Genomic DNA, 26,924 nt, shown 5'->3' with positions numbered 1-26,924 from the left:
CAGCCACTCGATCGCATGGGGGCCGCCACAGGATGGCGAAAGCGACAACCAGCCGCCAAGGGGATGTTCAGAGCTAGCATACATATAATCTTTTAAAAAATATAAATTATATAGCTCTGTCCAGCATAACATACATATGGTTTGCAAAGCACCGTTTTACGCTGTAGTGAAATTTGAAATAGAGAGTGTGATGGTAAATCAGCTGATCTGATATATCGACAGATTATCCTCAAGCACGATCAAGCATTACTGTATGTATGCATTCTCTTTGAAATATGGTGATATATGGGGCAGCTAGTGGTCATGACGAGTGATATTTTGGTCTCCACACCACATGCATGTTAGTAGCAGTGCATGCCTCAAAGTAATGTAGCTTGTTTGGCTGGATGTCCAAATAATTAACATGACATTCATTACTAGCAGCCGGCTGCCGCCCTCAGTGTACGGCAGGGTACGGTACGGAGTAGCTTGCAAGCGAAACAGAAGCATTGTGCAACGTGGTTGTGGTGCATGCGGTGCGGTCGGTTCGGTGTTGTCTACACATCCATTAAACAGATAGATTAAGCAGCAACACATTAAACATGCATGCATGCAACGATCATCGACGCATCATCAATACTCCATCCATTATCGGCCTCAGCTTGAGCAAGATCGCGATCCAAAAAAAAAAAAAAAGTCTCGCCTCCTGACAGCAACACGGCCGATCGATCAGCCAATCAGATAGATTAAGCAGCAAGCTAGCTAGCCATACCCATACGTGGTGCAACAAAGTCGCGCGCGATGTGTGTGTAGGTGTGTGGTATCTACCAGAGGACGACATCAGATTGACACGCCAAATCTATTATATTAATGGCACGTATCTACAGCAAGATCTTTATATCCACGTACACAAGCCCTATTTTGGGATGTCGCCCACACATGTTAATTAATGACTAGCACGCATTCCAAGTTTGCAATGACATATGATATCTTCGGCTAATAATGATATACTCCCTCCGTTTTATTTTAGTTGTCCCTGGATAGTGCAAAATTGAACTATCCAGCGACAACTAAAAAGAAACGGAGAGAGCAGTATTATTGGCACAAAAGATAAACACACACTATACGGTCAGGTTAGGGCCTACGGCTCTAGAGCAGATCGTTTGTGCGAATAAGAGATGAACAAAGTACTACATTCATTCATAAATATATGACACTCCTTTATTTTTCTTCAAAAACTTTGACAACTCGTCTTATTCAAAATATTTATTCAACATATAAATTTTAAGTTAAGCACAAACTGCCTTAAGTGATAAAATAAATCCAAAAAACGATAACTCATTATTTTTTTAATAAGACGAGTGGTTATTTTTTTAAAAAAGTCAGTGATGTCATATATTTACAAACAAAACGAGTATTACATATACAATATGTATTGTTATGTTATTAGCTTTTAATTGACCATGTGTAATATGAGAACACTGTAAGCTATGTTATTGATACTGCTCTAAGCGTGGAGGAGAACGTGGGAGGGGGCGTAGCCATGATAATGGGCTACAAATTAATTTATGGACTAAATTGGATTAGAATGAGACTCTATTTATATTCATTTTAAATTAAAATTAATTAATAGTTTAAACGAATTGTAAAGAAAGATTTGTATCATGATGATTAGCAAGTACTCCGGAAAGCGCGCGGGTAGGCCGGGGTCCCGGGCGTGCGTGAACGCCAGCGCCGCCCGCCGTGTGACGCTTTCCGTTACTGGCGATCCCAACGCAGTCGGGCGGGCCTCCCTCCTCGTCCTCAGCCGATTTCTCTCGCGCTTTTATTATTCCTCGTCACGTCGCTCGCGTCCGGGTCCGGCTACCCCGCGCACCAGCACCAGTAGACTCCACTACTCCCGCCGCCGCCCCAGCCACACACTGGCTGGCACTGGCAGCAGGTGCAGCCGTGCGAGCGCTCCTACTCCAACAATCCCCTTCTCCTCTCGCGGCCCGGGCCGGCACGGGTCGCATTCCTTCCCGTCCGACCGAGCAAGCAGGCGCAGGCGCAGGCCTCCCAATTCCCCTCCCCACCCCCACCAGCCACCAAAAAAAGCGAGCAGCGCACCACTAGCTCGCCGAGCACCGTACGAGTACGATACGAGTGCGCAGCGAGGAAGCACGCGCGGGACCGGCCGCGATGTCGACGTCGCCGCCGCCGGCCACTTCCCCGCCCGGCGCGCCGCCCAACGGTACGGCCTCGCCCACTGCCGCGCCGCCGCCGCCGCTGCCGCCAGCACCGTCCAACTCCTCCTCCCCGACGCCCGCGACGCCGACAGGCGCTCCCCCCACCGCTCCCGCGCCGCCCTCCACCGACTCTCCGGCGCCGCCAGGGACGCCGCCCGCCCCAGTGTCCCCGAACGCGGCCGCGCTCCCCGCGCCCGGAAGGGCGACGCCGGCCTCGGCCTCGCCGCCGACGCCCTCCTCCTCTGGGTCGGGGCTTACCACGTCCGTCGTTGTGGGGATCGCGGTCGGCGGCTTCGCCGTGCTGCTCCTCGGCTGCCTGTTCTGCCTCTGCCTCTTCAGGAGCAACAAGAGGAGCCGGAGGCGGCACCGCCACCACCCGCCACCGCCGCCGCCGCCCCACCTCTTGCACTACTACGGCCACCCGCCGCCGCCGCCGCCGCCTCCGCACAAAGGTGAGCTGCCGCTGCCTCTGCCTTACATTAATAGGTTATAGGTTCGTCTTATGATATCATCCTTATTTATATACGGTATTAAATTACATTTAATTTTTCTAACTAACATTCAAATATCTCTTGTAACTTTAGTAAGGGAAAAGGGAACCAAACACTATGTGAAGTGAATGTGGTTTTGCTTCTCTCGAGGATTTTTTTTTTGGTGCGTGCGAGTTGTGGATTCTCCTGGTGTTGGCGGCATGTATGTCACGTGTGTGACTAAAAAAACACTGGCCATTTTTTTTAATTTTTCTTTTGGAGTTTTGTCGCAGAATGTGGGTGACTGGTGTCACGTGTTGTTCATGGGCGTAGGTTTAGACGTTTAGTATGGAATATTTGATGATGTGGATCCTCGTCCGTGTTCTACTGCAATCTGCATAATCAAGACGGTGAATTTTCACAGCATAAGACTGACAGCACTCAACATGGGTACTTAACTTTTATTTGGAGGGGGGGCAGTCGAGTCACGACGGAATGGTTTTTATTTCAATTCTGGGTTTCCTATTATGTATACCATCATCATGTGAATGCGTCTAGTTTATTTCTTTCACAAGAGTTTCTTCATTTTATTCTGCATTGAATAGTTTTCATGTGCATTTTTTTTCTCCGCCATTCTTTTTAAGTCACTGCTCTCTTGCTTCAGGGGATCAGCACCAAAGCTGGCAGCATAACGCCCCTCCACCACCCCCTGATCATGTTATCAAGATCAATTCACATCCTACCCTTCCGCCGCCTCCGCATAACGTACATAGCAGTGGTTCCGCTTCGAACCACTCGGGTGGTGAGAGCCGCCCTGCGCTGTCGCCTGGCACTGCCCTTAGCTTTTCAAGGAGCACATTCACTTACGAGCAGCTGATGACAGCAACGAATGGGTTTTCTGACGCTAATCTGCTGGGGCAAGGAGGTTTTGGGTTTGTTCACAAAGGAGTGCTACCAGATGGCACAGAGGTTGCCGTTAAGCAGTTAAGAGATGGCAGTGGCCAGGGAGAGCGCGAGTTCCAGGCTGAAGTTGAGATTATCAGCAGAGTACATCACAAGCATCTTGTATCCTTGGTTGGCTATTGCATTTCTGGAGCCCACAGGTTGCTCGTCTACGAGTTTGTTCCAAACAATACATTGGAATTCCACTTACATGGTATGTTCTCTTCCTGTTTCTGCACCGTAATTACTTCCTCTCATTCATAACGCTTTGTATAGTCTCTCAAAGGCACCTTAGAAATTATTCCTATGTAATACTGTTTTCTATATTTAGCAGCCACTTTTGTCGTAGCTAGTACATGTACCGTCATACACTACTAAAGCATCCTAGTAAAATACAGATGGTTTGCAATGGAAAACTTTGGAAATTAAGGTACACATATACAAGATTTTTTTTTCCAAAATTATCGTTCCATTTCACTTCACCAGAGGAACACAAGATGTATGCTAGGGATATATTTTTGCTTGCTCAGAATAATTAAGTACTATAAGAACTGGTGCAGCGGTAGAGCCTACCGTCTATTATGCGGGTAAGACTTGGCGTTTAAAGATACCCTTCTTCAGATCCCGCACAATGCTGGAAGTGTACGACACTGGGTATGCCTTTTTTTTATAGGAATTTTGATTTTTGAAGTTCATTATAGCCACATGCTTCTCCTATATATTCAAAAACTTCGTCAAGCCATAACAGTAGCCACAAATAAACCCATTCATGGAAGCTATTAATTTTAATGCTACTCTTTTCTTCAGTCTGAATTATGCCATATTTTCATCCAGTTTCTGAAATTGTTAAGAGTATTAGAAGAGGCAAAAAGATGTCCCATTCAACGCAATGGCTGAGCTCATGCTAAAGATGGAATATGATTTCAGACCCTGATAGTTTGTCGATCACTTTTGATATAAATACTGAACATTTTGTTTGGACGCACATGCATCTTGTTTGTTTTTTGTTCCTTGATCACTTTCTGAGGGTTATCTTCTCTTCTGTTTCAGGAAGAGGCAGACCAACCTTGGATTGGCCAACAAGACTAAAAATTGCTTTGGGTTCTGCGAAGGGATTGGCATATCTTCATGAAGATTGTGAGCTCACAGCCATAGCTACTTGTTATGCTTTGAGCTTTCTTTTTCGCTTTTGGATGGATAGGCGTGTAGCTAGTCTATACTGATTTTATTCTACTTTAACTTCATAGGTCATCCTAAGATTATTCATCGTGACATAAAGGCCTCAAATATTCTTCTCGATCTAAGATTTGAAGCTAAGGTATACTCTACTTTCTCTGCTTCCCTTTTTTCCCCTAAGGAGTAACGTAATTTCTCCATGGGCATGTCATTGTTCCTTGAATGACACTATACTAGAAACTTGTATGCAATTGAACTACGCTAAGCTTTTAATTCTAGTTGAGATGATCACATTCAGATGACATAATGTTTTGACAAACAGATGGATAATTATTACCAAGTCCTCATTAAATAGTTGATGTAAACCTACTAACTTACTATCACAAGCATATGTGCTGGTGTAATTTGCTAAGTGGTTTTCTTTACAGGTGGCAGATTTTGGACTTGCAAAATTCACTTCTGATGCAAACACCCACGTTTCAACCAGAGTGATGGGCACATTTGGGTACGTTCAGTCTTACGGTGTAATATTATCTCATCTCATTGTTTCAAAAACAGAAGACCCATCAGTGTTATCTGTGTACACAATAGACATACAGGGTATACCGTAACAAATTGCTGTGTTAAATCTCTTACTCCTCATAGGTATCTAGCACCTGAGTATGCTGCTTCTGGCAAGCTCACTGAGAAATCAGATGTCTTCTCTTTTGGAGTAATGCTTCTTGAGCTAATAACTGGGCGGCGCCCTGTAAATTCAAGACAAGCGGACGACAACCTGGTTGACTGGGTAAGCTGTGCATGGAGAAGTAAACTGAATCTTCAGTACATAGTACTGCGGCTAACAGGGTCAACTCATTCCTTCCACTTATCCTATAAAAAAGGGTCTTTCATCTGACAATACTTACTGTGATTCTTGTGACTAGATATCATTGTTATTATCGACTATTGAGGTCTGTATTTAACAGCTGCATGCTTTACCTTTCATACAGATAAAAAAAAATATACATCTTATTTATCCTAGATACAATGATGTCCTCTGTTTCTTTTTGATTGGGTTGTATGGATTTCCTAGACTTCTTTAACTATTCATCTCGTGATGTCCACAATGATCGTGTAAACTACAGAGGAAGAATCCCTCCTCTCGCCATTTTACTCTAAACTTGTGCCCCTTCCTTTCACTATATTGATCTGTTTCTCCGGCAGGCAAGGCCTCTGATGATAAAAGCATTTGAGGATGGTAATCATGATGCTCTAGTGGACCCCCGGCTGGGAAGTGAGTACAATGATAATGAGATGGCGAGGATGATAGCCTGCGCAGCTGCATGCGTCCGGCATTCTTCACGGCGGCGGCCACGGATGGGTCAGGTATACAAGTGAACAACTATTCTCTGTCTAGTTTCAGTTATTCGGTAGGAATAACAAATAAGAGGTGCCAACACCGATTCAGGTTTTCAGTATGACAGAGCTTAATTAACCTGTGTATACTATTGTTATCTGCTTGATTGATCAGAACAATGCTGCATTGTTTTTTTTTTGTTTGACTAATCTAGTTTGCTGTTACATCGACGATGGGTGGCTGCCTGATCCACGCAGGTCGTCCGGGCGCTGGAAGGCGACGTATCTCTGGACGACCTGAACGAGGGCGTGCGGCCCGGGCACAGCCGGTTCGTGGGGTCGTACGGCAGTTCGACGTCCGACTACGACACCAGCCAGTACAAGGAGGACCTGAAGAAGTTCCGGAAGATGGCGCTGGGCGGCAGCGGGCTCCAGAGCAGCAGCGCGCAGACGCCGACGAGCGAGCACGGGGAGAACCCGTCGGTGTCGGTGTCGAGCAGCGACGGCGACGGCGGCGGAGGAACCGGCGAGGAGCGTGAAGACAGACGGCAGGCAGCGTCGTGAGGCGTGAGGCGTGCCCAGCCTACGGCCCCCGCGCATGCATCTGTAGATCCTAGTCCTCTCGACATCGCTACGTACATGTCTAATTGATAGCTGACCTGTGGCCGGGAGGCGGGACTACTGAGAGATTCATGATTGCTTTCTTTTCTTTTGTGTGTGTGATTCTCTTGGTGGGTACACTGGTCTCATGCATGCGATCTCTGTATAAATTCACCGACTCTTTAGGAACTGATTACTATTGGCTATTCGTATATTATGAGTATACTCAGTGTTGCACGAAATCGACATGGGGAATGAGCAGCTGCTGCGTCACTGCGTCGAGGAGTTTGAGCCGTCCGCGTGCTTGATGGACAAATGGCATAGTGACAGCGATAGCAAATGCAGACACACGGGACTCGATCAATGTTACTGTGGACCTTGGTCACACAGGGAGGTATGGTCGATAGAGAAGCCAACACTCATCTATCTATATAGGCTATGACCAGCAGCATACGTATCTGCTATCAGATGCGTATTATATTATGCGCAATGGATATGTGTTGTATAGCTCTCCGCCCATCAGAGGACTGCTCATGCGGTCTCGCATTTTTGGAGAGATGCTTGGACGTCGCATCGATCGGAAAACGGCGAAATCATCTGCGACCATAAGCTGCTGGGTACTCTTAGAATTTGCTATATATATATCCCCCATGCACAAAAGAATCAATTTCTGAAACTTCACTCTGCACATATATCGAGTAAATGATTGAGGGAGTGACCAAGTCTCTGAAGATGATTGAGGCAAGTGACAATATCGGCCGTGGAGCCAAAAACTCGTGAAGTGTTCTCCTTCTTTTATAGCCTTAAGGAGGGATCCCTGGAGCGCCCATGTTTATCGTTTTGAGGAGAGGAGGCGAGCCTGAGCCCCTGTAGCAGCATGGCTGCCGGAGTGGCCTTTGTACTTGCGATTGACTTTGATATGGGGGAGGGCGTCTAGCCCCTGTATCTCGCATCTTGACCGAGCAGAGAGCCGAGGCCTGGATCGGGGACTCGGACGCGTACCCGAGCCTACCTTGTGGATGTGTTGTTCAAGTCATAGTTGTTGGAATAGTGACAAGTGTGGTAAAAAACACATGGTAAGTCGTTCTGTATGGCGTAAAGCAGACTTGTCACCAACCCTATAGTTCCTGTGGTTAGTGGCGTCGGGCGTCCTTTTGTCGATGTTATTCAGGCCGAGGCCATGCTCGGGCGAGGCAGAGGTTCCTCCCGAGACCATGGTCGAACCTACGCCAGGGCATGCTGTCGTGTAGGAAGTGGTTAGAACAGTCGCCGGATTGTCTCCTACGAGATTTGCGGAGAGTTGGTGGCTGCTGCCAGGGCAGTTGGTCGAGGCTGAGCTCGGGCGAGGCGGAGTCTTCTCCCAAGGCTAAAGCCGTCTTCAGGTGAGGCAAAATTCTCTTGATGTTTGAATTGACATACCCAAGCCAGTCTGCCACAGTCACAGTTAGGCACAGGAAGTTCAGGAGGAACATGAGCATCCTTACTAGATACGTCCGGATATAACTCCCGAGGACGACCTCTCTTCTGCCACAACGCCTCCCGGTACATGTCTTTCATCTAAGAAACGATTATAATTAACACTTGTACCTATTAGACTTTATAATCGGACTACGCAAACTATCAAATCAAATGTAGATATCATATTAACTATACTATATATTCTAGGAGCAACATTGGAAACTAATAATCGAAAAATTATAACACAATATACAAAACGAATCAGTGAGACACCATACCTTAGTCTACGAAGTGTTGCAACTCGAAACTTTGAATACAACAACTTTTGACGAAGTTTTGAATTGAGGGGAGATGAGCTTTTTTTTCGGCCAGTAGCGCAGCTGTTTTATAGGCCTCCGTAGCTCGGCGCCAAGATCTGTGGCGCCGAGCTACGAGGCCGCGTCGGCGTCGCGCCGACGCCAGGTCAGCCCTAGCCTCAGGGAGCCGTTAGCGCCACGTCAGAGCTCGGCGACATAGCCTATGACGACGAGCTGTGTTACCTCGTATCGGATCCAAATCTGCATATAAGTTTTCCGAGAGTCTAATTATAAATTTTTGTCAAAAAATGGCTAAAAAACAAAAAAAATCGGGCCATGGGGCTGCTTTGGAGCCGAGCTGATGATGACCTTGGAAAATATGCGTCGTTTATCAGTTCTCTGAATGGCAAGGATTGTGTTCGTTGTCAATATCTATCGTCTCTCCTGTCCGCTGTCGCCATCTAACAGAGCAGTGTGGCAAGTGGCAACCCACCTTCACTTTCCACAAGCCAAAACTGTCACGACCTCATCCAATCATCTACACAATTCTATCTTCCGGCGGCCACTTGTGATTTGATCATCCTTCTATGTCCCTGCCCCTACCCCAGTCTCTCTGCTGGCTTCTCATTGACATGGACGTCTCAGCGTTCCTTGCACTGCTGCTCATTGCCCCCCTCTCCGGCCTACTACTTTTCCTCTCCACCGGGAGGAAGACGCCGTACGGCGGCGATGAAGGCCGGCGGTTGCCGCCGTCGCCTCGGGGCCTTCCTCTCCTGGGACACCTGCCTCTTCTGGGCCCCCTGCCGCACCGGAAGCTGTGGGCGATGGCGCAGGCGCACGGCCCCGTCATGCTCCTCCGCTTCGGCCGCGTGCCCACGGTGGTGGCGTCGTCGGCGGCCGCGGCGCAGGAGGTGATGAAGACCCGCGACCTGGCGTTCGCGAGCCGCCCCAGGGTGCGCATGGCCGAGCGCCTCCTCTACGGCCGCGACGTGGCCTTCGTCCCCTACGGCGAGCACTGGCGCCAGGGCCGCCGCGTCTGCGTGCTCCACCTCCTCAGCCAGCGCCGCGTCAGCTCCTTCCGCCACGCCCGGGAGCAGGAGGTCGCCGCGATGCTCGCCCGCGTCCGCCGCGGCGGCGCGCCCGCCGTCAACCTCACCGCCCACATCATCTCCTACACCAACGGCATCATCTCACGCGCGGCGTTCGGAGGGATCGGCTACTACGACGGTCCCGACGGCGGCGGCGAGAAGCTCGCGAAGTTGTTCGCCGACTTTGAGGGGCTCCTGGGGACCGTCACCGTGGGGGAGTTCGTGCCCTGGCTGGCCTGGGTTGACGCGCTCATGGGGCTGGACGCCAAGGCCGCACGCACGTCCGCGCAGATGGATGCCTTCCTGGAACAGGTGATCGCGGACCACCGCCGGAGGCGCCGTGGCGGCCACCGTGAAGGTGGTGACGATCACCGGGACTTCGTCGACGTGCTGTTGGACGTGAACGAGGACGAGGCGCACGCCGGTGGAGCCACGTTCGACGACGTGGCCATCAAGGCCATTATCCTGGTACGCAGAAAATATACGTGCATGCATGCCTGATGGTATGTTCATGATTCATGAATCATGAATGATCTGTCGATGTGTAATAGCCTACTACATAATATAATAACCGAAAATGAATTGCATGTATGACATGACATCCAGGACATGTTTGCCGCCGCCACGGACACTTCCTACACGACGCTGGTATGGGCCATGGCGGAGCTCATCAACCACCCACGCGAGATGCGCAAGGTCCAGGACGAGGTCCGCGCGGCCGTCGGCGGCGGCGGTCGCGTCACCGAGGACCACCTCGAGGAGCTGCGCTACCTCAGGTGCGTCATCAAGGAGACGTTGCGGCTGCGCACGCCGCTGCCGCTCCTCGTACCCCGGGAGACGACCGTGGACACGGAGCTGCTCGGCTACCACGTGCCAGCGGGCACCCGCGTCATCGTCAACGCGTGGGCCATCGCGCGGGACCCCGCCACGTGGGAGCGCGCCGACGAGTTCGTGCCGGAGCGGTTCGCCGGCGACGACCTCACGGCGGACTACTTGATGCCCGGGCAGGACTTCAGGTCCGTGCCGTTCGGCGCCGGGAGGCGAGGATGCCCCGGGGTGGGGTTCTCCGTGCCGACCATGGAGCTGGCGCTGGCGAGCTTGTTGTACCACTTCGACTGGGAGCTGCCGGCCGGCGTGGCGGCGAAGCTGGAGATGGACGAGGTGAACGGGCTGTCGGTACGGCGCAAGGCGCCCCTGTATTTGGTTGCTAAGGCATGGTCTCCTCAGTAAGATCGATCTACCATGTGATGTGGTGCAGTTTGTCTGAAATGAATATTCTGTGTGTGTCTAGGGCTCTTCCAGAGACGAGATTAGGGAGTTGAATAAAAGTGCTTATGAACTTGCTCACACTCTGATCTGTGGTGTGGCTGCAGCCGTGCGCACGAGATCTGAGACCGGAGCCCCAGTGCTTCTGGTCTCTCTAAAGTCTACTATACAATACCGAACACCAATACTTTCTTAATTATGAGCCAAATTGGCACAACACAAATCATATCGATCGCTACTTTACCTTCACCCAAATTAAGTTGCATCATTTAAATTATAGCCAAAGACACTAGCAAATAATGTCAATCTAAACGGCTATGTTGACCATAAAACATCAAAACTCTACTATCAAATGCTCATCGGTCCATTTTTCTTATGATATTCTTCTTTTCTTTAATGGATGACAACACAACAAATTAATAAACCAAAATATACAATGCAATCTATTTGTTAGGATACAAATGCAAACACAAGATTTATGTAATGCTAAAAGATATCACATGTAGATAATTTAAAAAGAAAACTTTCTTTCCCATGAAAAATGTACTCATATTGTAGAATTATGTACTTAAGCATCCTCTAACTATGTAATCCACTTTCTCCTGTTCTTGGACCATTTTCTCAAAATAGGATGACATTCCCTCCTTTAAAACTTCTTTCTATTTGTCTCCCCTTTTTAAAACTTCCCTTGTCCAAATACTACTTAGCAACAACAAATAGTTTTTATATAAGGCTTGATACCAAATGAAAATATTTATGGTAAAAATTGAAATTATGGTTTTGGTATTTAATATGAGTCGTGTTCCTATAAACTTCTACGTACCCCTTTAGAATAGAACATCGAAAAGGAAGATATTAAAGCACTAGAGAGAATCAAATTTTACGATCATATAGAAACATCTCCCCTTTATTATGAAATCTCCATTTTTGGATGAGGAGTGGTGCAGCGACGTTTGCCTCAACATTCATACAACATAATTGCATAGTTGCTTGCAAAGCAGGCTAGGGCTAGAAAATAAGCTCGAGGCTTGCGAGCCGTCTCGAGCTCGGCTCAGAGCTGCTCAGTTCGTTTCCAACCTTAAAGCAGCCATTTCAAGCTATACCAGTGTAGCCCACGGCTTTGACAATCACCTGTACCAACAGGGTTCATGTTCATCGGTGTCCATTGAGGGAAGCACTGCAATATGTAATTGCTCGACGCTATTGAAATAAATCCATGTTTGTTGTCAAAAAAAAGTTAACACATCGAAACTCACTATTCTTTGTTGGCCACCAGTTTGCACGTGTCAGGACATTCTTGAAATATCTAGATATTTTAAAAGACTATATAAGATTTTTTTTCCGAAAGGAGATCACTCCATTTCTATTACTTTCATAACAGAAATATAACTGTTTTATCCACATCTAGATAAGCACCAGGACCAAACCTAGAAGGGACACATCACCAGAAACCGACCTGTTTCAGGTCACACCCACAAACTGAAAGCTGTTCTGAAAACGAAACAGACGAGAAATACAAACATAAAAGCTAAGTTCCCAACCAGTGTTCACTCATAGTCAGAAACAGAAAACACTGAGCATCAGAAGCCCCACAAGAGACTCAAAGACCATCCAACTCACTAGCTTCTCAGGGCCACCATCCTCACTCGGCGTCTGCGGACTGATCCTTGCATTGGCAGCCTTCAACAGGAGCTTCGCGCCATCATGCAACAAGTCCTGGAGTTCCTTCTTGCTTAAACCTGTCCAATTTCTAATAATCAACTTCTCTTTAGTTAACAACACATTGTTTTCAAGAAACCACATGAAGACTTTGATTTTTGGAGGAATTTTCTCTTTACAAATATGATTAAAACAAGAACCATAGTTGTTACTATCAATGTTATCATAAAGAGTTTTCACAGTAAATTCTTTCTTATTACCTCATTTCCATTTAATATCATCACTCAACTCCTGGAATTCAAACATATGAAGTTTTTCAAGAATTTTGGCCCAGTTTTTCCTGTCATCATCTCTTAACCGTCTCCTGAAAATCAAGCTGAGCATTTTTCTTAAAGACATCAATCACAAGATTTTTTGTCATAACAAATGTCAAACAAATTTGGTTTAGATATAGCAAGAGGAGTTTCAAGGAGCCAAGAATCTTCCCAGAATCTAGTCTTATCAACATAGTGCGTAATAATTTGTGTCCCTGCATGTAAAAGACTATATAAGATGAGAGAGATTCTGATATTTGCCATCAGCAAAAACATGTTTGTAAAATTGCCATCGGGCCCACATTTCATAGACCCAACTGGACCCATAATTCATAGACACAGTGGTAATTATAACAAGAAGACAACATTGTGAGTGGCAAAAATCCCATTCATAAGAAGACAACGGCTTGCTCGAGCGGGTCATCGCGGACCAGCGCCGTAGCCGCCGCCCTGGCCCTGGAGCTGCCGACAACGACGACGACGATCACTGGGATGTCGTGGACGTGTTGTTGGATGTCAACGAGATGGACAACGACGCCGGGCTCCGGCTCGACATGGACAACATCAAGGCAATCATCTTGGTAGGGGGTGTTTGAATGCACTAAAACTAATAGTTAGCCACTAAAATTAGTTGAGACATCCAAACACCACAAGCTAATAGTTCAACTATTAGCTATTTTTAGTAAATTTGTTAATAGTTAAGTAGTTATTTGTTAGCTAGCTAATTACACTAATAAATTTTAGCCAACTAACTATTAGTTTTAGTACATAATACTCCGTATCTTTCTTTGTGTAATCGTCATGATTTTGTAATAATAAAAAATATCTTGACATTTTTCTCTTTTTTTCTAAAAAAGGAAAACGAAATAATGTTCATTTATGCGGTGCACGAGCATTGAGCAGGACGTGTTTGCTGCCGGCACCGATACTCACGGTGTTGGGATGGGCCATGGCGGAGCTCATGAACCACCTCGACAAGATGCAGAGGCTGCAGGCCGAGATCCGCGCCGCCGTCCTCGGCAACAACGGCGGCAGCCGCGACTTGACCGAGCATGTCAGCAACAATACAAGAGACGTCACAAGCTCACCAGCACTGAAGATGGAGAAGCTGACCAACGAAGCTGACGTTGTCACAACACGAAGCGATCCGGTCTGTTTTGGGTCCGGCTCGCCAGGCACGGTTAGAAAACTGGACCGGACTGTTTAAGCTCGTGGGCTCGTTTTTCTGTTCGAGCCCGGCACACAGCGGGTCTAAACGGACCGGTAAGCACGATTTAGTGAAAAAAGCGAGCTTAACGACCTTAGAGATTCTCTAAACGGGCCGTGCCGGGCTCACGGGTTTCGTGTTTATTGGTCATCTATAATATAGTCAGTGGGAAATTAGAGCTGCTGACCGCCTGACCCCAGGGTCGGCTGAGCTGCCGACCACAAGGATGTTAATTGCTTCTTACAAACTGATACCTTTTCATTTGTGTTTTCTATATTTTTTGACCTACGTGGCATCACACGAACTAATACATACAGGGAACTTGACAAAAACGGAACGGACTTGGTGTTTCAGACAAAAGCATCTATACTTGTCAGTATTGTGCATGGATCGAGAAGGCGATGTGTGGTAAGTGGTAACCGTGCATGCTTTCTTTGAACTAGCACAACTACGGTGAACACAACAGAACAGTTAACAAGCAAAGAGGACAAGAGGGACCAAATGTCCAAAACTAAATTCCATTTGCATTAGCAAATGCAGGTCAATTTTGCAAACAGAGGGCACAGCACAGCACAGGTCAATTTTACAAACAGAACGTACAGCCTACCCAAACCCAAGCTTGTTTGTTCGATCTATTGTGGTATGGAGATGAAGATTCCTTAGCATTCAAGAACAACACTAATCTATCTATTCAGAACGAGATGTTGAGACGACGAGGTACAGTACGGCCGTACGGGGAAGAAACAAAATGGACCGCCCGCGAGAGGAGATGGTCATATCGTCGCATATCCTCCATCGTCGTCGTCCGTGTCGCTCATCAGCCTCAATATCTCTATCACCCGCTTGGCGACGGGGGCAAGTTCTGCGTGCAAAGCAAACACAGGCATCAGCGATTCAACATCGATTCAATGCTTTGCTAGCTGGTTTGGTTTGCATGCATGATTGGAATATACATATGCTGCTCATGCATGCAGGATATAGTATATCTGATTTGGCTTCGGACTTGTAATCGTATTGCAATACATTCAAACATATATATTTATGTTTATCAGTGGTGGTCAACAGTTAACAAATGAATCGGAGCAAGCGGTTATTAGAACAAGAAGCAGCAGTTATTAGAGCAAGGAGGTCACCGTCACTGCCTTGAGGAGATGGCGAAGAAAGCTCGCTGCAGGGAGGCGAGGGTGGCGGCACCTCCCAGGCATCGACAATGGGGCGGGAGTTCCAGTCCTTCATCTTCAGGTCGTCGCGCACCGAGCATTCCTCGCAGGAGACGACTCGTCTGGCGCGCACGTCCAGGCCGAAGAGCTTGGACTTGGAGCCCTGGAAGAAGTAGACGATGCCGTGGTCGTCGGGGTCGACGAGAGCGACGTGGGGCACCTCCCCGTGCGGCAGCCCGGCCGCGGCGTAGGACTCGTGCGCCCAGACCTCGGCGAAGGGCGCCTCATACTCGAACCTCCAGGGCTCCGTCGCCTCCGGGTCGACGAGCGTCCACATCCAGACGGTGGGGTGCACCGGCGGAGGCGCCACAGCGGGGGCCACGTACGCCTCGTAGGAGAGGCCCCGGATCTCGACGTAGCGGAGCTGGCCCTCGCTGGGCGCGACGCGGCGGCACTGCGCGACGTACGCGCGGTTGATTCGGTAGGGCTTCTCCCCCAAATCGCAGTCCGCGGGCAGCGCCAGGAAGCGCAGGTGCGCGGTGTCGGCGAAGGGGTCGCAGACAAAGACGCCGTAGGCGAGGGCGAGCCAGTAGAGGCGCCCGGCGTGCGCGACTACTCCGGTATCGGCGCTGGGGTTGCGCATGCGCGTCGTGGCGGAGGTGAGCAGCGGCTTCACGAACCACTGGAACGTCGCGGTGGAGCAGCAGAGCAGCTTGTCGCCGAGGAGGACCGAGTCGCGCGGATAGAGCTGCGCCACCAGGTAGTGGACTAGTGGCCGCGGCGGCACGGGTCGGGGTCGGCGATGAGGCCGATGCTGCGGCTGCGGTGAGGCCGTGCCTCGACGCGGAGATCGGAGTAGGGGACCGCGGGCATGGATATGGCCCTGCGGGCGTGCGCGTCGCAGAAGTACATGACGTCGTCCTCGTCAGGGCCGTTGCTGCCGTGGTTGGTGACGCGGAAGACGAGGCTGCCCGAGCCGTCGGTCGCGAGGATGTAGACGGACGGCTGCTGGGCGACGGGTTTGAGGCCGACGATACTGGGGTGCAGCAGCAGGTAGGAGGGTTGTGGAGGGTCGTGGAGGTCGAGCTCGACGTTCGTGGCGTGGGCCAGCATCGACCGGGCACGCTCATCCCCGCTGGCGAGGATAACCGGGATGGAGACGAGGGCCACCCAGCGGCGCTGCGGCGGCTCCGCCTCCGCCTCCGACTCCGCCTCCTGACGGGCACGCGACGACGACTCCGCCGCCGACATGTCTGGCGCGAGCAGCGTGAGGCGATGCGGCTGCACTGACTGCAGTACTTGGGAGATGGGGGATGGGAGGGTGGCGAGGGCGCGAGGCGGTTGGTTTTGGGGGTTGGATTTGAATTGATCCGTGTGCCGTGCGGTGCGTGCCTGCTACAGGACAGGGAAGGGGATTTTATAGGCAGGGGCATGAGAAGGGCTTGAGGTAGCGATGGCAGCGTCGGCGTCGACGACTGGGCAGCCGATGGGTCGGGCCGGCGTGCTGTCTGCTCGACTGCTCCGCTGCTTGGCGCTTGCACAGCAGCACGGTCCTCGTCCTCCATGAAGCCGAGCTTCTTCATGAGCACTTGGCGAGCCGTCGGCCGTCGCCTGAACATCGGCCAGCGGCCAAGGCGCCGCTGCAATGAGGCGTGCCTTTTCCCACGCCTTGCCGCCATCGCCCCCCGCCCCGCTGCGATGGTCCTTGGAGCAGCGGCCTGCGTGGCCGTGTTGATGAGAGTGGCCGGTGTCGTGGTAGTCGTCGTGCGTTGCCTGCGTGGGTTGCGCGCGCCTGACGTAGAAGACGCACTTGGGGCGGATCGAACCTTAGTTCTGTTCCGGCCGGGTACCCAAGAGGACGCGCCCTGGCTGGAGCGTGGCGACTGCCTGACATTGTTAGCTTTTTTCCCTTTTAAAAATAACAAGGATCAGATAATCAATCGTAATTTTTGTACCACGGCCATCACACCGCAAATTGCAGAACACTTCAACATGTTGAAACACTTTTTTGCAGTGTAATGCGGAGGAAAGCTGAACAAAGCTACTCACATTTTTGACTGGAAAATGGGTGCAAGCACAAGTGCATGACTCTACCTGCATGCAGTGCAGGGCTCATGCATCATGGGTCTCTGTTGGTTGGACTAGCAAACACGACCCGAATATATAAGCAGGAGACCTCTTCTGACTGAAACCCTTCTGTTGTTGGTTGGGTAGCGATCATCTTGCTCCCGCTAGCTGCCTTCCCCCATTCCCAGCTCCTACTCAACTCCACTCAACAACCTAGAAGCCGCATCATCTGCTTCTTCTTCGATCTTCTGCCTGGTTGCCTACGTCTGCATCGTCGTGTTCGCTGCTTCACCTGAATTCACACCCCGTCCTGTCTGCTGATTCTTGGACAGACAAGACGCCATTGAAATGGAGGGCGACGATCCGACAGCTGCTGGCCCGACCGTCCCAGAGGCCTCCATCCGCCGGGTCAAGCTCAGCGTCGCAAGCAACTAGGAGATCGTAAGCACCGTCCTCCTCCTCGTCGTCGTCCATCCCCTTCATGTTGTCTTCTTCCATCAACTCTCGCTGTCTGTTAGCTCATGCTCATGCATCTTCTTCTCCGATGGACAACACCCATCATCTCTGGCCCGCAGAAGCTCATGGCGCAGCTGGTGGAGAATCCCATCCTGATCACGCACTGCAGCCAGCTCCACGACAACCCATCCCTGGGCCTGCCCCTGCAGGTCGGCGGCAGCTGCGAGTCCTACTGCTGCAGCGCCACGCAGCTCGACAATTGCGAAGGGCATTTCGGCTTCATCAAGCTGCCGGTGCCCATCTACCACCCCAGTCACATCACCGAGCTGGGAAGATACTCAACCTCGTCTGCCTCCGCCTCAAGAAACCCAAGGTACAAGAACCCTGTCTGCCACATTTCAGAGAAACATATCCGTTACAGTTGTTGCAAACATAATGACTCATCACATGCTTCCTTGTCTTTTTTGTCTATTATTCTCAAGCAGAAGGACACCGGGAAAGAATGCAGATTCACCTCATGTTCATATTGCCAGGTAAGCCATAGCAAACTTATTGTTCATACAAATTTGCTCACTTAGTCACCCACTTGAGCTACATTATTGGTTGGAAATTTCTCATGTTCAGCACATTCCTGATGTGAAAAAAGTACAATCTGGATCCCTACTTTGCTTGAACAATGAAATAGTGCTGCTCTTACAAACCCCAGCATTCCTCTTGTTCCAGGACCTCCCACCGCTATGCGTCAGTCAAGTGAAGAAATTCAACGGTGCCCGTAGCTTGGAACTGAAAGCACCATTAAAGCAAGAGGTTGCCGTCAGGTTTTGGAGCTTCCTTGATCAATTTGGCTTCCACACAAGTGGTACATCTCACCGCCGCCCCTTACATCCAAAAGAGGTATTCGGGGCAATATCTACACTCCTGAAACCTTTCCAATGTACTCATAGCTTCTTCAGAGGGACTCACAGCTTGTTCTTCAATTTCGTAGGTTCAGGACATAATGAAGAAGATAACTGAAGAAACAAGAGCTAGGCTTGCTGCTATGGGTACCATCTTCAGGATGGATATGTGATGGATAACATGTCCGTCCCACCCAATTGCCTGCACGTTTCAAATATTTTAGATGACAACACAGAAATGTGCCCTCCCGTAAGTACCTCCTGATAAAACAATGAGATTACCTGTTTGCATAAGACACCCTGTCAAGGGCGTCGAGCCCCTGGGTGGCCGGACCGCGGCTACGCAGTTCGTAGCCGTCGGCCGTCTTCTCCGGTGAGGTTATTCCCCTCAACCGTAGGCTTAACAGAGAGGGAGAGATTTGGGATATAATTCCTGCTTGCTTTATTAAAAGAACCGCCTGCTTTATATATAGCCAGGCCAGCCAAACCAACTCCTATTTCTTCTCTATACTTATCTTCCTAAACAACTTCTTAACAACTTATCCCTATTTGCTAGCAGCGGCCAGCTCTGATCTGTTGCTGGCCGTGAGCTTATCTTCTAAACAACCCTCCAATTTTCTAGCTACTAGCAACTGCAGCTATTCCTGCGCCCTGATCTGCTGCTGGCCGATATCTTATCCAATGGAACCTGCGGCTGTTGCCTCTTGGGCGTGTTCAGCGCGCTCACGCGCACGCCGTATGTCACGGGTACGCCGTTGCCTGACGTAGGGGCGGCCGTACATGACATCTCTCCCCTCCTCGAAGACCAGCTCGTCCTCGAGCTGGAACGCTGGATGCCGGGTGCGGAAGTCGTCGACGTCCTCCCAAGTCGCAGACTCGGCCGGCGCGCCGTGCCACTGAACAAGCACCTGGCGGACACCGCGTGCCAGGCGAGCCCGCACCACCCGGGCTGGTTCCGGCACCACCGCACCATCGATGGTCGGAGGCAGGGCGGGTGGCGACGATGGTGGCGCTCCCACAAACTTTTTTAGCACGCCAATGTGGAACACATCATGAAGACGAGCGCCGGCGGGAAGCTCCAAGCGTACAGCCACGTCGTTGATCAACTCCGTGACGCGGTACGGCCCGACGTAACGGGGCTTGAGCTTCCCTGCTACCGTGCGCGGCAGTGAGGCAGCTGCGCGCTGGCGTAGCCGTAGAAGAGCCCAGTCGCCAACCTGGTAGGTTACCAGCCGGTGCGACTTGTCGTAGTGGTGCTTCTGTGCGGACTGCGCCTGCTGGAGGCGGTAGCATACGTCCGCGAGGAAGGCCTCCCTTGCCTCCATCTCTTGAGCTACCGCCTCGACCCTTGTCTCGCCCGGTTCGTAAGAACGGATTGAGGGTGGGTCACGGCCGTAGACCACCCGGAATGGCGTGTCACGGAGGGAAGTCTGGTACGCGGTGTTGTAGATGTACTCAGCCCATGGCAGCCAGCGCAGCCATTGCCGGGGACGATCTCCCGTGAAGCAGCGCAGGTACATCACAATGACGCGATTTGCCGCCTCCGTCTGGCCGTCGGACTGTGGGTGGAATGCCGAGGACATGAGTAGCTTTGTTCCCATGAGCCTCATGAGCTCACTCCAGAAAGAGGACGTGAACACCGGGTCTCGGTCGGAGACAATGGACTGCGGTACCCCGTGCAGCCTGACGATGTCGGTGAAGAATGCCTGTGCCACGGACTCAGCGGTGTACGGGTGCGCCAGTGGAATGAAGTGGCAATACTTGCTGAAGCGATCGACGACGGACAGGATCACCGTCTTGCCGTGCACGCGGGGCAGCGCCTCCACGAAGTCGAGGCCAATGTCCGCCCAGACGACGGAGGGGATCGGAAGGGGGTGCAGCAGGCCGGCGGGATGAAGGTGCTCCGACTTGTACTGCTGGCAAGTTGCGCACGCCCGCACAAAGTCCTGCACCATGCGCCTCATGTTGGGGAAGTGAAAGTCGCGGCGCAGCCGGTGGAGTGTGCGGTGAACGCCCTCGTGGCCGTCTGCGTGGACAGCGGTAACGATCTCCGGCAGTAGAGGGGAGGCGGCGGGGATGTAGAGGCGCCCGTCGAATGTGACCATGCCGTCCGTCACGGCCCACGGGGCAGCGCGTGTGCCGGCGCGTACCTCATCGTGGACAGCCACCAAGGCGGGATCCATGGCCTGGGCATGGCGCAAGCGGCTGATGAAGTCGAAACGGGGCGCTGAGATAGCCAACAGCTCACCTTCCTCGGTGTTTCGGCGAGAGAGCGCGTCCGCCACGACGTTAGTCGCACCCGACCTGTACTCAACAGAGAAGTCAAAGCCCAACAGCTTCCCGACCCAATGATGTTGTGGGATCGTGGCCAGGCGCTGGTCGAGCAAGTATTTCAAGCTATAGTGATCGGTCTTGACAACGAACTGCCGACCCCAGAGATACGGCCGCCAGTGCCGCACCGCCTGGACGAGGCCGATGAGCTCACGCTCGTAGGCCGCGAGAGCGCGATGCCGGGGGGCGATGGGTCTGCTAAAGAATGCCACTGGATGGCCCTCCTGTACCAGCACGGCGCCGAACCCATGTGACGATGCGTCACACTCGACGATGAATATCTTCGCGAAGTCCGGCATGGCCAGCACCGGAGCAGATGTGACTGCGGCCTTGAGGGCCGCGAATGCCGCAGCCGCCCCGTCATCCCAGGCGAAGCCATCCTTCTTGAGGAGCGCGGTCAGCGGGGCCGCCACCGGCCCGTAGTTGTGCACGAATTTGCGGTAGTAGCCCGCCAATCCGAGGAAGCCACGCACCGCGCGTACCGAACGTGGAGCTGGCCAGTCGACGATGGCCTGCACCTTGGCTGGGTCCATGGCCACACCCGCCGCCGAGATTACGTGGCCCAGGTAGGCGACGGACGGGGCAGCGAACGCACACTTTGTACGCTTGACGAAGAGGTGGTGGCGGTGCAGCTCGTCGAGCACGGCGCGGAGGTGTCGAAGATGGTCTGCCCATGTCTTGCTGTATATGAGAATATCGTCAAAAAAGACAAGGACGAACCGGCGGAGAAACGGGCGGAGCACGTCGTTCATGAGCGCCTGGAACGTTGCTGGCGCGTTGCAGAGGCCGAACGCCATCACCAGGAACTCGTACAGCCCATCGTGAGTGCGGAACGCCGTCTTGTGAATATCTTCCGGACGCATGCGCACTTGGTGGTACCCCGAACGCAGGTCCAGCTTGGAGAAGTACCGTGCCCCATGGAGCTCGTCCAGCAGCTCGTCGACCACGGGAATGGGAAAGGCGTCCTTCACCCTGAGCGCGTTGAGGGCGCGGTAATCAACGCAAAAGCGCCAGGACCCGTCGGGCTTCTTGACGAGGAGGACCGGCGACGAGAAGGGCGAGTCGCTGCGGCGTACGATCCCTTGCTCCATCATGGCGGCGCACTGGCGTTCCAGCTCGTCTTTGTGGGCAGCCGGGTACCGGTATGGCCGGACTGCCACAGGCTGCGCGCCCGGCGTCAGGGTGATGCGGTGGTCGTGGGCGCGCTGCGGTGGCAGACCGGTCGGCTCGGCGAAGACGGAACTGAAGGAGTCCAGGAGTGCGTCGAGGAACTGCTCGCTCGCCACCGTGGCGCTGATTGCTGTGGGACTGGCAGCCGAGACGCCGGTCCAGCATATCGGGCGCCCCTGGAATTGGAACTTCATGCGCCGGCTGCCCAGGTCCCACACAATAGGACCCAGCGCGCCCAGCCACCGTGTGCCGAGGACGACATCGTACCCAGCGAGCGGCATGACGTAGAGATCGGCCGGGAACGGGGTACCGTCGATGGTGAGGGGGGCGTCACGGAGGACCCCGGCGCAGGTCACGCGCTCGCCGTTGGCGACCATGGCGGTGAGACGTGGCCGCTGGTGAAGGGGCAGACCCGTGCGCCGCGCCGCCGCCTCGGATATGAAGTTGTGGGTGCTGCCGGAATCGAGGAGGGCGACCAGCGAGGCAGCACCAAGCGCGACGGCGATCTGCATGGTGTCAGCCACAGGCACCCCGGCCAGGGCCTGCAGGGAGAAACAGGGGGCCTCACCGTCAGCGTCCGGAGGCTCGTCGTTAGTGTCTTCAATCTCCACGCCCTCCATGAAAAAAATACGTCTGCAAAACCGGTTGTGGCCACGCGTGTACTTTTCATTGCAGTTAAAACAGAGGCCCATGCGGCGCCGCTCCGCCATCTCGTCGGGGGTGAGGCGCCGTTGATTGTCCTCGCCACGGCCCTGCTGGGTGGCCCTCGGTGGTGCAGGGAGCGCCAGCGGCTGCTGGGGCGCTGGAAGCGCTGGACGTGGCGCCGGTGCGGACAGCAGACCGCGCGGGGGCGCCCGAGGTGCAGGCTGCACCAGCCGGTCGGCCTCCATCAACTCCACTTGGCGCGCCAGGCTCATGGCTGATGCGAGCGACTCCGGGTTGTGGATGCGAACGACATGGCTGAGTGGTGGCAGCAGGCCGCCGGTGAAGAGCTGGACGCGCTGGTGTTCGTCGAGACGACCGGCGCGAGGGAGAAGGGCCTGGAATCTATTTGCATACTCTTCCACGGTCCCTGTGCGCCTGCATTCTGCGAGCTCGAACAGCGGGGCCGATCGGAGGGGAGGTCCAAACCGTAAGTTGAGGAGGTCCCTGAACCGTCCCCAGGTTGGCGTGCCCTCGTCCTCCTGGAGTTGGATGTACCACAGCTGCGCGACGTCCTCCAGGTTGTATGAGGCCATCCAAACGCGCTCCTCCCCCATGGTGCGCTGCTGGCGGAAATACGACTCACACTTGTTGAGGAAGAGCATAGGATCGGACTTGCCGTCGTAGCGTGGGAAGTCCAGCTTCTGAAATTTAGGTGGGCGATCCAGATCGCGCGGCATCTCTGCGTGTCCCCCGGCGCCGTAATCCGACGTTGACGCCGACTTTTCCTTCATGGCGGCCATGTCAGCCTCCATGGTGGACATCTTGGTGGTGATGGCCCTAAGCATCTCCATCACGTCCTGCATGGACGGCTCGGCCATGGTGGCTGGTTGCAGGGCCGAGTTGGTGGAAGATTGGGGTGAAGGTGGAGGGCTGGTGTGGGTTGCAGCGGTTGTGGATGAAGGATTGGAGCGAGTGGGAGAGGATCGCCGGGATCGCGATACCAAGTTGTCAAGGGCGTCGAGCCCCTGGGTGGCCGGACCGCGGCTACGCAGTTCGTAGCCGTCGGCCGTCTTCTCCGGTGAGATTATTCCCCTCAACCGTAGGCTTAACAGAGAGGGAGAGATTTGGGATATAATTCCTGCTTGCTTTATTAAAAGAACCGCCTGCTTTATATATAGCCAGGCCAGCCAAACCAACTCCTATTTCTTCTCTATACTTATCTTCCTAAACAACTTCTTAACAACTTATCCCTATTTGCTAGCAGCGGCCAGCTCTGATCTGTTGCTGGCCGTGAGCTTATCTTCTAAACAACCCTCCAATTTTCTAGCTACTAGCAACTGCAGCTATTCCTGCGCCCTGATATGCTGCTGGCCGATATCTTATCCAATGGAACCTGCGGCTGTTGCCTCTTGGGCGTGTTCAGCGCGCTCACGCGCACGCCGTATGTCACGGGTACGCCGTTGCCTGACGTAGGGGCGGCCGTACATGACACACCCTCACTCCAGATAATTATAGTTTCTCCTGATTGTCTCTTCCTGATTTAGGATACACCAAAAGGCTTGTTGAGGAAAATTCTACGCACGATAGAACAAATCAAAAGCTTAAATATCAGCCAAACACGTGAGTTAGGGGCAGATGATCTTCAGGTAGCTGTAGGAGATTACATGGATATGGGAGGACCAGCAGAGGTACCCATCCTTAATCTGTAAAACAAGTAGAAACCATGTTATTGATCATAACTGCAGCAACATAATGTGTTACGTCTTATGTCTTTCGAAGGTTTTCCAGCATGTCACCTTTACAAGACAGCCTGCACCAAAACAGTGGCATAAAAAGATGAAGGCCCTCTTCCTTAGTAAGAGTTCAAGCTACTCATGCCGTGCAGTGATCACTGGTGATCCATACATTGGCCTTGATGTAGTAGGGGTGCCTGATGAAGTAGCTAGAAGAATGACAGTACAAGAATGTGTCACAAACTACAACATTGCTCGGCTGCAAGACATGATGGAGAAAGGACTATGCCTAACATACACTGATCTCAATACCAACACATATGACTTGGATGGAAAGAAAGGAAACAAGAAGTGCATCATGCCGAGGGTTGGTGAAACTGTAGAGCGAAGAGTCCTTGACGGGGATCTCGTCTTCCTGAATAGACCACCAAGCACTGACATGCACTCAGTTCAAGCCTTATATGTCCATGTCCATGATGACCACACCATAAAGATCAACCCTCTCATCTGTGGCCCACTTGGAGCAGATTTTGATGGCGATTGTGTTCACATCTTTTCCCCAAGATCAGTTCCAGGAAGGGTTGAAGCTGCAGAGCTCTTCACTGTGGAGAAACAACTGTTAAACTCCCACAATGCGAAGCTGAACTTTCAGATCAAGAATGATTACCTACTAGCTCTGAAGATAATGTGTGTCAGGTCGTATTCTAGAGAAAAGGCAAGCCAAATTGCCATGTTCTCGTCAGGGATGATTCTACCGGGTGATTGGACTATTCCTCAGATTCTACAGACTACCGATGCATTAAGAACCCTACCAAGCCACCCAAACAAACAATCTGTTGGAGCCTCAGTTACTGCCATCATCTCATCAACTCTTTCAGAAAAAGGTCCAAGGGGGGCCATAAAGCTCATAAATCTTCTGCAGCCCCTCCTAATGGAATCACTGCTTATGGATGGTTTCAGCATAAGCTTGAAAGGTCTTGATGGCCGGTGTGCAATGCAGAAGGCAAATCAAAGTAGTTCGCTTGAGACCGATAAGTTCAACAAGTTAACTGTGGACTCCATTGTTAATTCCTCTGCCCTTGGTCTGCTGGTTGACCCAAAAAAAGATTCAACTCTGAAGAAATTAGTTGAACAGATTGGTTTCTTGGGACAACAACTGCAAAGGACTGGTAGGTTATACTCTAGCAACTTAGTGGAGGACTGCTACAACTTTCTGGAAAGGTGCAGCGGAAGCACCAAATGTTATGATCCTTCAAAAGGACATGATTTTGTTACGAGTTCATTTTACAATGGTTTAAATCCATATGAGGAATTACTCCACTCAATATCAGTAAGGGAAAAGATAGAGCGCTCATCATCTAAAGGACTGGCTGAATCTGGCAATCTTTTTAAGAACATGATGGCAATGCTCCGAGATGTCACAGTATGCTATGACGGAACCATGAGAACTTCGTGCAGCAACTCAATTGTACAATTTGACTCGACAAATGTATCAAGTTCTGTGACACCAGGTGATCCAGTTGGTATCTTGGCAGCCACTGCATTTGTAAATGCTGCATACAAGGCAGTGTTAGATCCAGTTTTTGGACATTCCGTCGAGCACCCGCCGGGCGCACAAAATCCTCGCATGATTGCCTCGCGTAGGCAAGGTCGTGAGCCACACAGTCGAAATAGCGGAGCAGCAAGGCAACATCGGCGAAGCACGTGCACTGCACTGAGTTGTGCCATCGGCAGACATGAATGTGGCATCCTTGGGCGCGCTCCAGTTGCGCTTGGGGAGCGCGGCGCCGCCTAGCTCGGCGATGGCCGCCTTCAGCTCCGGAAACTCCGGCCGGAGCGGGTGGCCGGCATCGGGGTCGAAGACGTCTTCGTCGCTGGAGCCGAAGAAGAAGTCGGAGTTGACCGGAGGTCATCGCGGGGAGGAGGAACGGGAGCAGCTCCTCGTCAGGGAAAATTTCCCTGCAGCCGAATATGTATAGTGATCCTATAAGGAAAAAACAGTTTGTACGTCAACCGAGATTTTTAAAAAAAAATCCTATATTCCAAAAAAAATAAACTAATTTTTCTTTGAAAATAAAAAATCCTATCAAAAAATGAGTTTTCAAATTAGCCCTTTAAATTTATCTTCGCGCCGGCCTGATGCCGTCCTCTCCGTCCTCCTTGGCTCCCGAGGTGCCGACGCTCTCACCGCTGCGATTGGTCCCAAACTAGCGCAAAATGTGCGCATCTTTTTTTTAAGATAATGGAAAATAGTGTTTCGGCCTTTCCCTTACTAGTATAGAAAAGTGTGCATATAGGTCATAAATTTATAAAGTTGTATCATCTCGATCTCTAAACTCTCGATATGCACATTTCAGTCTCTATACTTATATGGTTGTATTATCTAAATCTCTAAACTTGTTTTTAGTATCATCAAATATTCAAACTACTTAAACTTGTGATAACACT

General features: G+C 51.6%; 2 protein-coding genes and 1 pseudogene across 2 annotated transcripts; 2 read left to right on the top strand and 1 right to left on the bottom strand.

Moving 5' to 3' along the window:
• The first annotated feature begins 1,823 nt into the window (after nucleotides 1-1,823).
• LOC100383766 (uncharacterized) lies at nucleotides 1,824-6,968 on the top strand. Its single transcript, NM_001318376.1, has 8 exons — nucleotides 1,824-2,659; nucleotides 3,342-3,833; nucleotides 4,670-4,756; nucleotides 4,867-4,937; nucleotides 5,224-5,300; nucleotides 5,441-5,582; nucleotides 5,999-6,160; nucleotides 6,389-6,968. The coding sequence occupies exons 1-8, from the start codon at nucleotides 2,161-2,163 to the stop codon at nucleotides 6,692-6,694; spliced, it is 1,836 nt and encodes a 611-aa protein (NP_001305305.1). The 5' UTR covers nucleotides 1,824-2,160; the 3' UTR covers nucleotides 6,695-6,968.
• A 2,049-nt stretch (nucleotides 6,969-9,017) lies between these two features.
• Nucleotides 9,018-10,921, top strand: LOC103649549 (cytochrome P450 71A1). Its single transcript, XM_008675268.4, has 2 exons — nucleotides 9,018-10,040; nucleotides 10,179-10,921. Exons 1-2 carry the CDS (start codon nucleotides 9,072-9,074, stop codon nucleotides 10,800-10,802), a joined length of 1,593 nt encoding a protein of 530 aa, XP_008673490.1. The 5' UTR covers nucleotides 9,018-9,071; the 3' UTR covers nucleotides 10,803-10,921.
• A 3,870-nt stretch (nucleotides 10,922-14,791) lies between these two features.
• On the bottom strand, nucleotides 14,792-16,429 carry LOC103649548 (uncharacterized; annotated as a pseudogene).
• Nucleotides 16,430-26,924: the final 10,495 nt, after the last annotated feature.

The sequence above is a fragment of the Zea mays genome, chromosome 3 (assembly GCF_902167145.1).
Source record: "Zea mays cultivar B73 chromosome 3, Zm-B73-REFERENCE-NAM-5.0, whole genome shotgun sequence".
NCBI lineage: Eukaryota > Viridiplantae > Streptophyta > Magnoliopsida > Poales > Poaceae > Zea > Zea mays.
Note: the sequence above shows the minus strand (reverse complement) of the source record. Positions and strands in the feature narration are given on the sequence as shown.

Bases quoted from the DNA above. Each gene is read 5' to 3' on its own strand.
- LOC100383766 (NM_001318376.1), top strand. From the start codon at position 2,161: ATGTCGACGTCGCCGCCGCCGGCCACTTCCCCGCCCGGCGCGCCGCCC. The intron at 4,938-5,223 runs GTATACTCTACT...TTTTCTTTACAG, and splicing joins ATCTAAGATTTGAAGCTAAG to GTGGCAGATTTTGGACTTGC. The intron at 5,583-5,998 runs GTAAGCTGTGCA...TTTCTCCGGCAG, and splicing joins ACGACAACCTGGTTGACTGG to GCAAGGCCTCTGATGATAAA.
- LOC103649549 (XM_008675268.4), top strand. From the start codon at position 9,072: ATGTCCCTGCCCCTACCCCAGTCTCTCTGCTGGCTTCTCATTGACATG. The intron at 10,041-10,178 runs GTACGCAGAAAA...CATGACATCCAG, and splicing joins CCATCAAGGCCATTATCCTG to GACATGTTTGCCGCCGCCAC.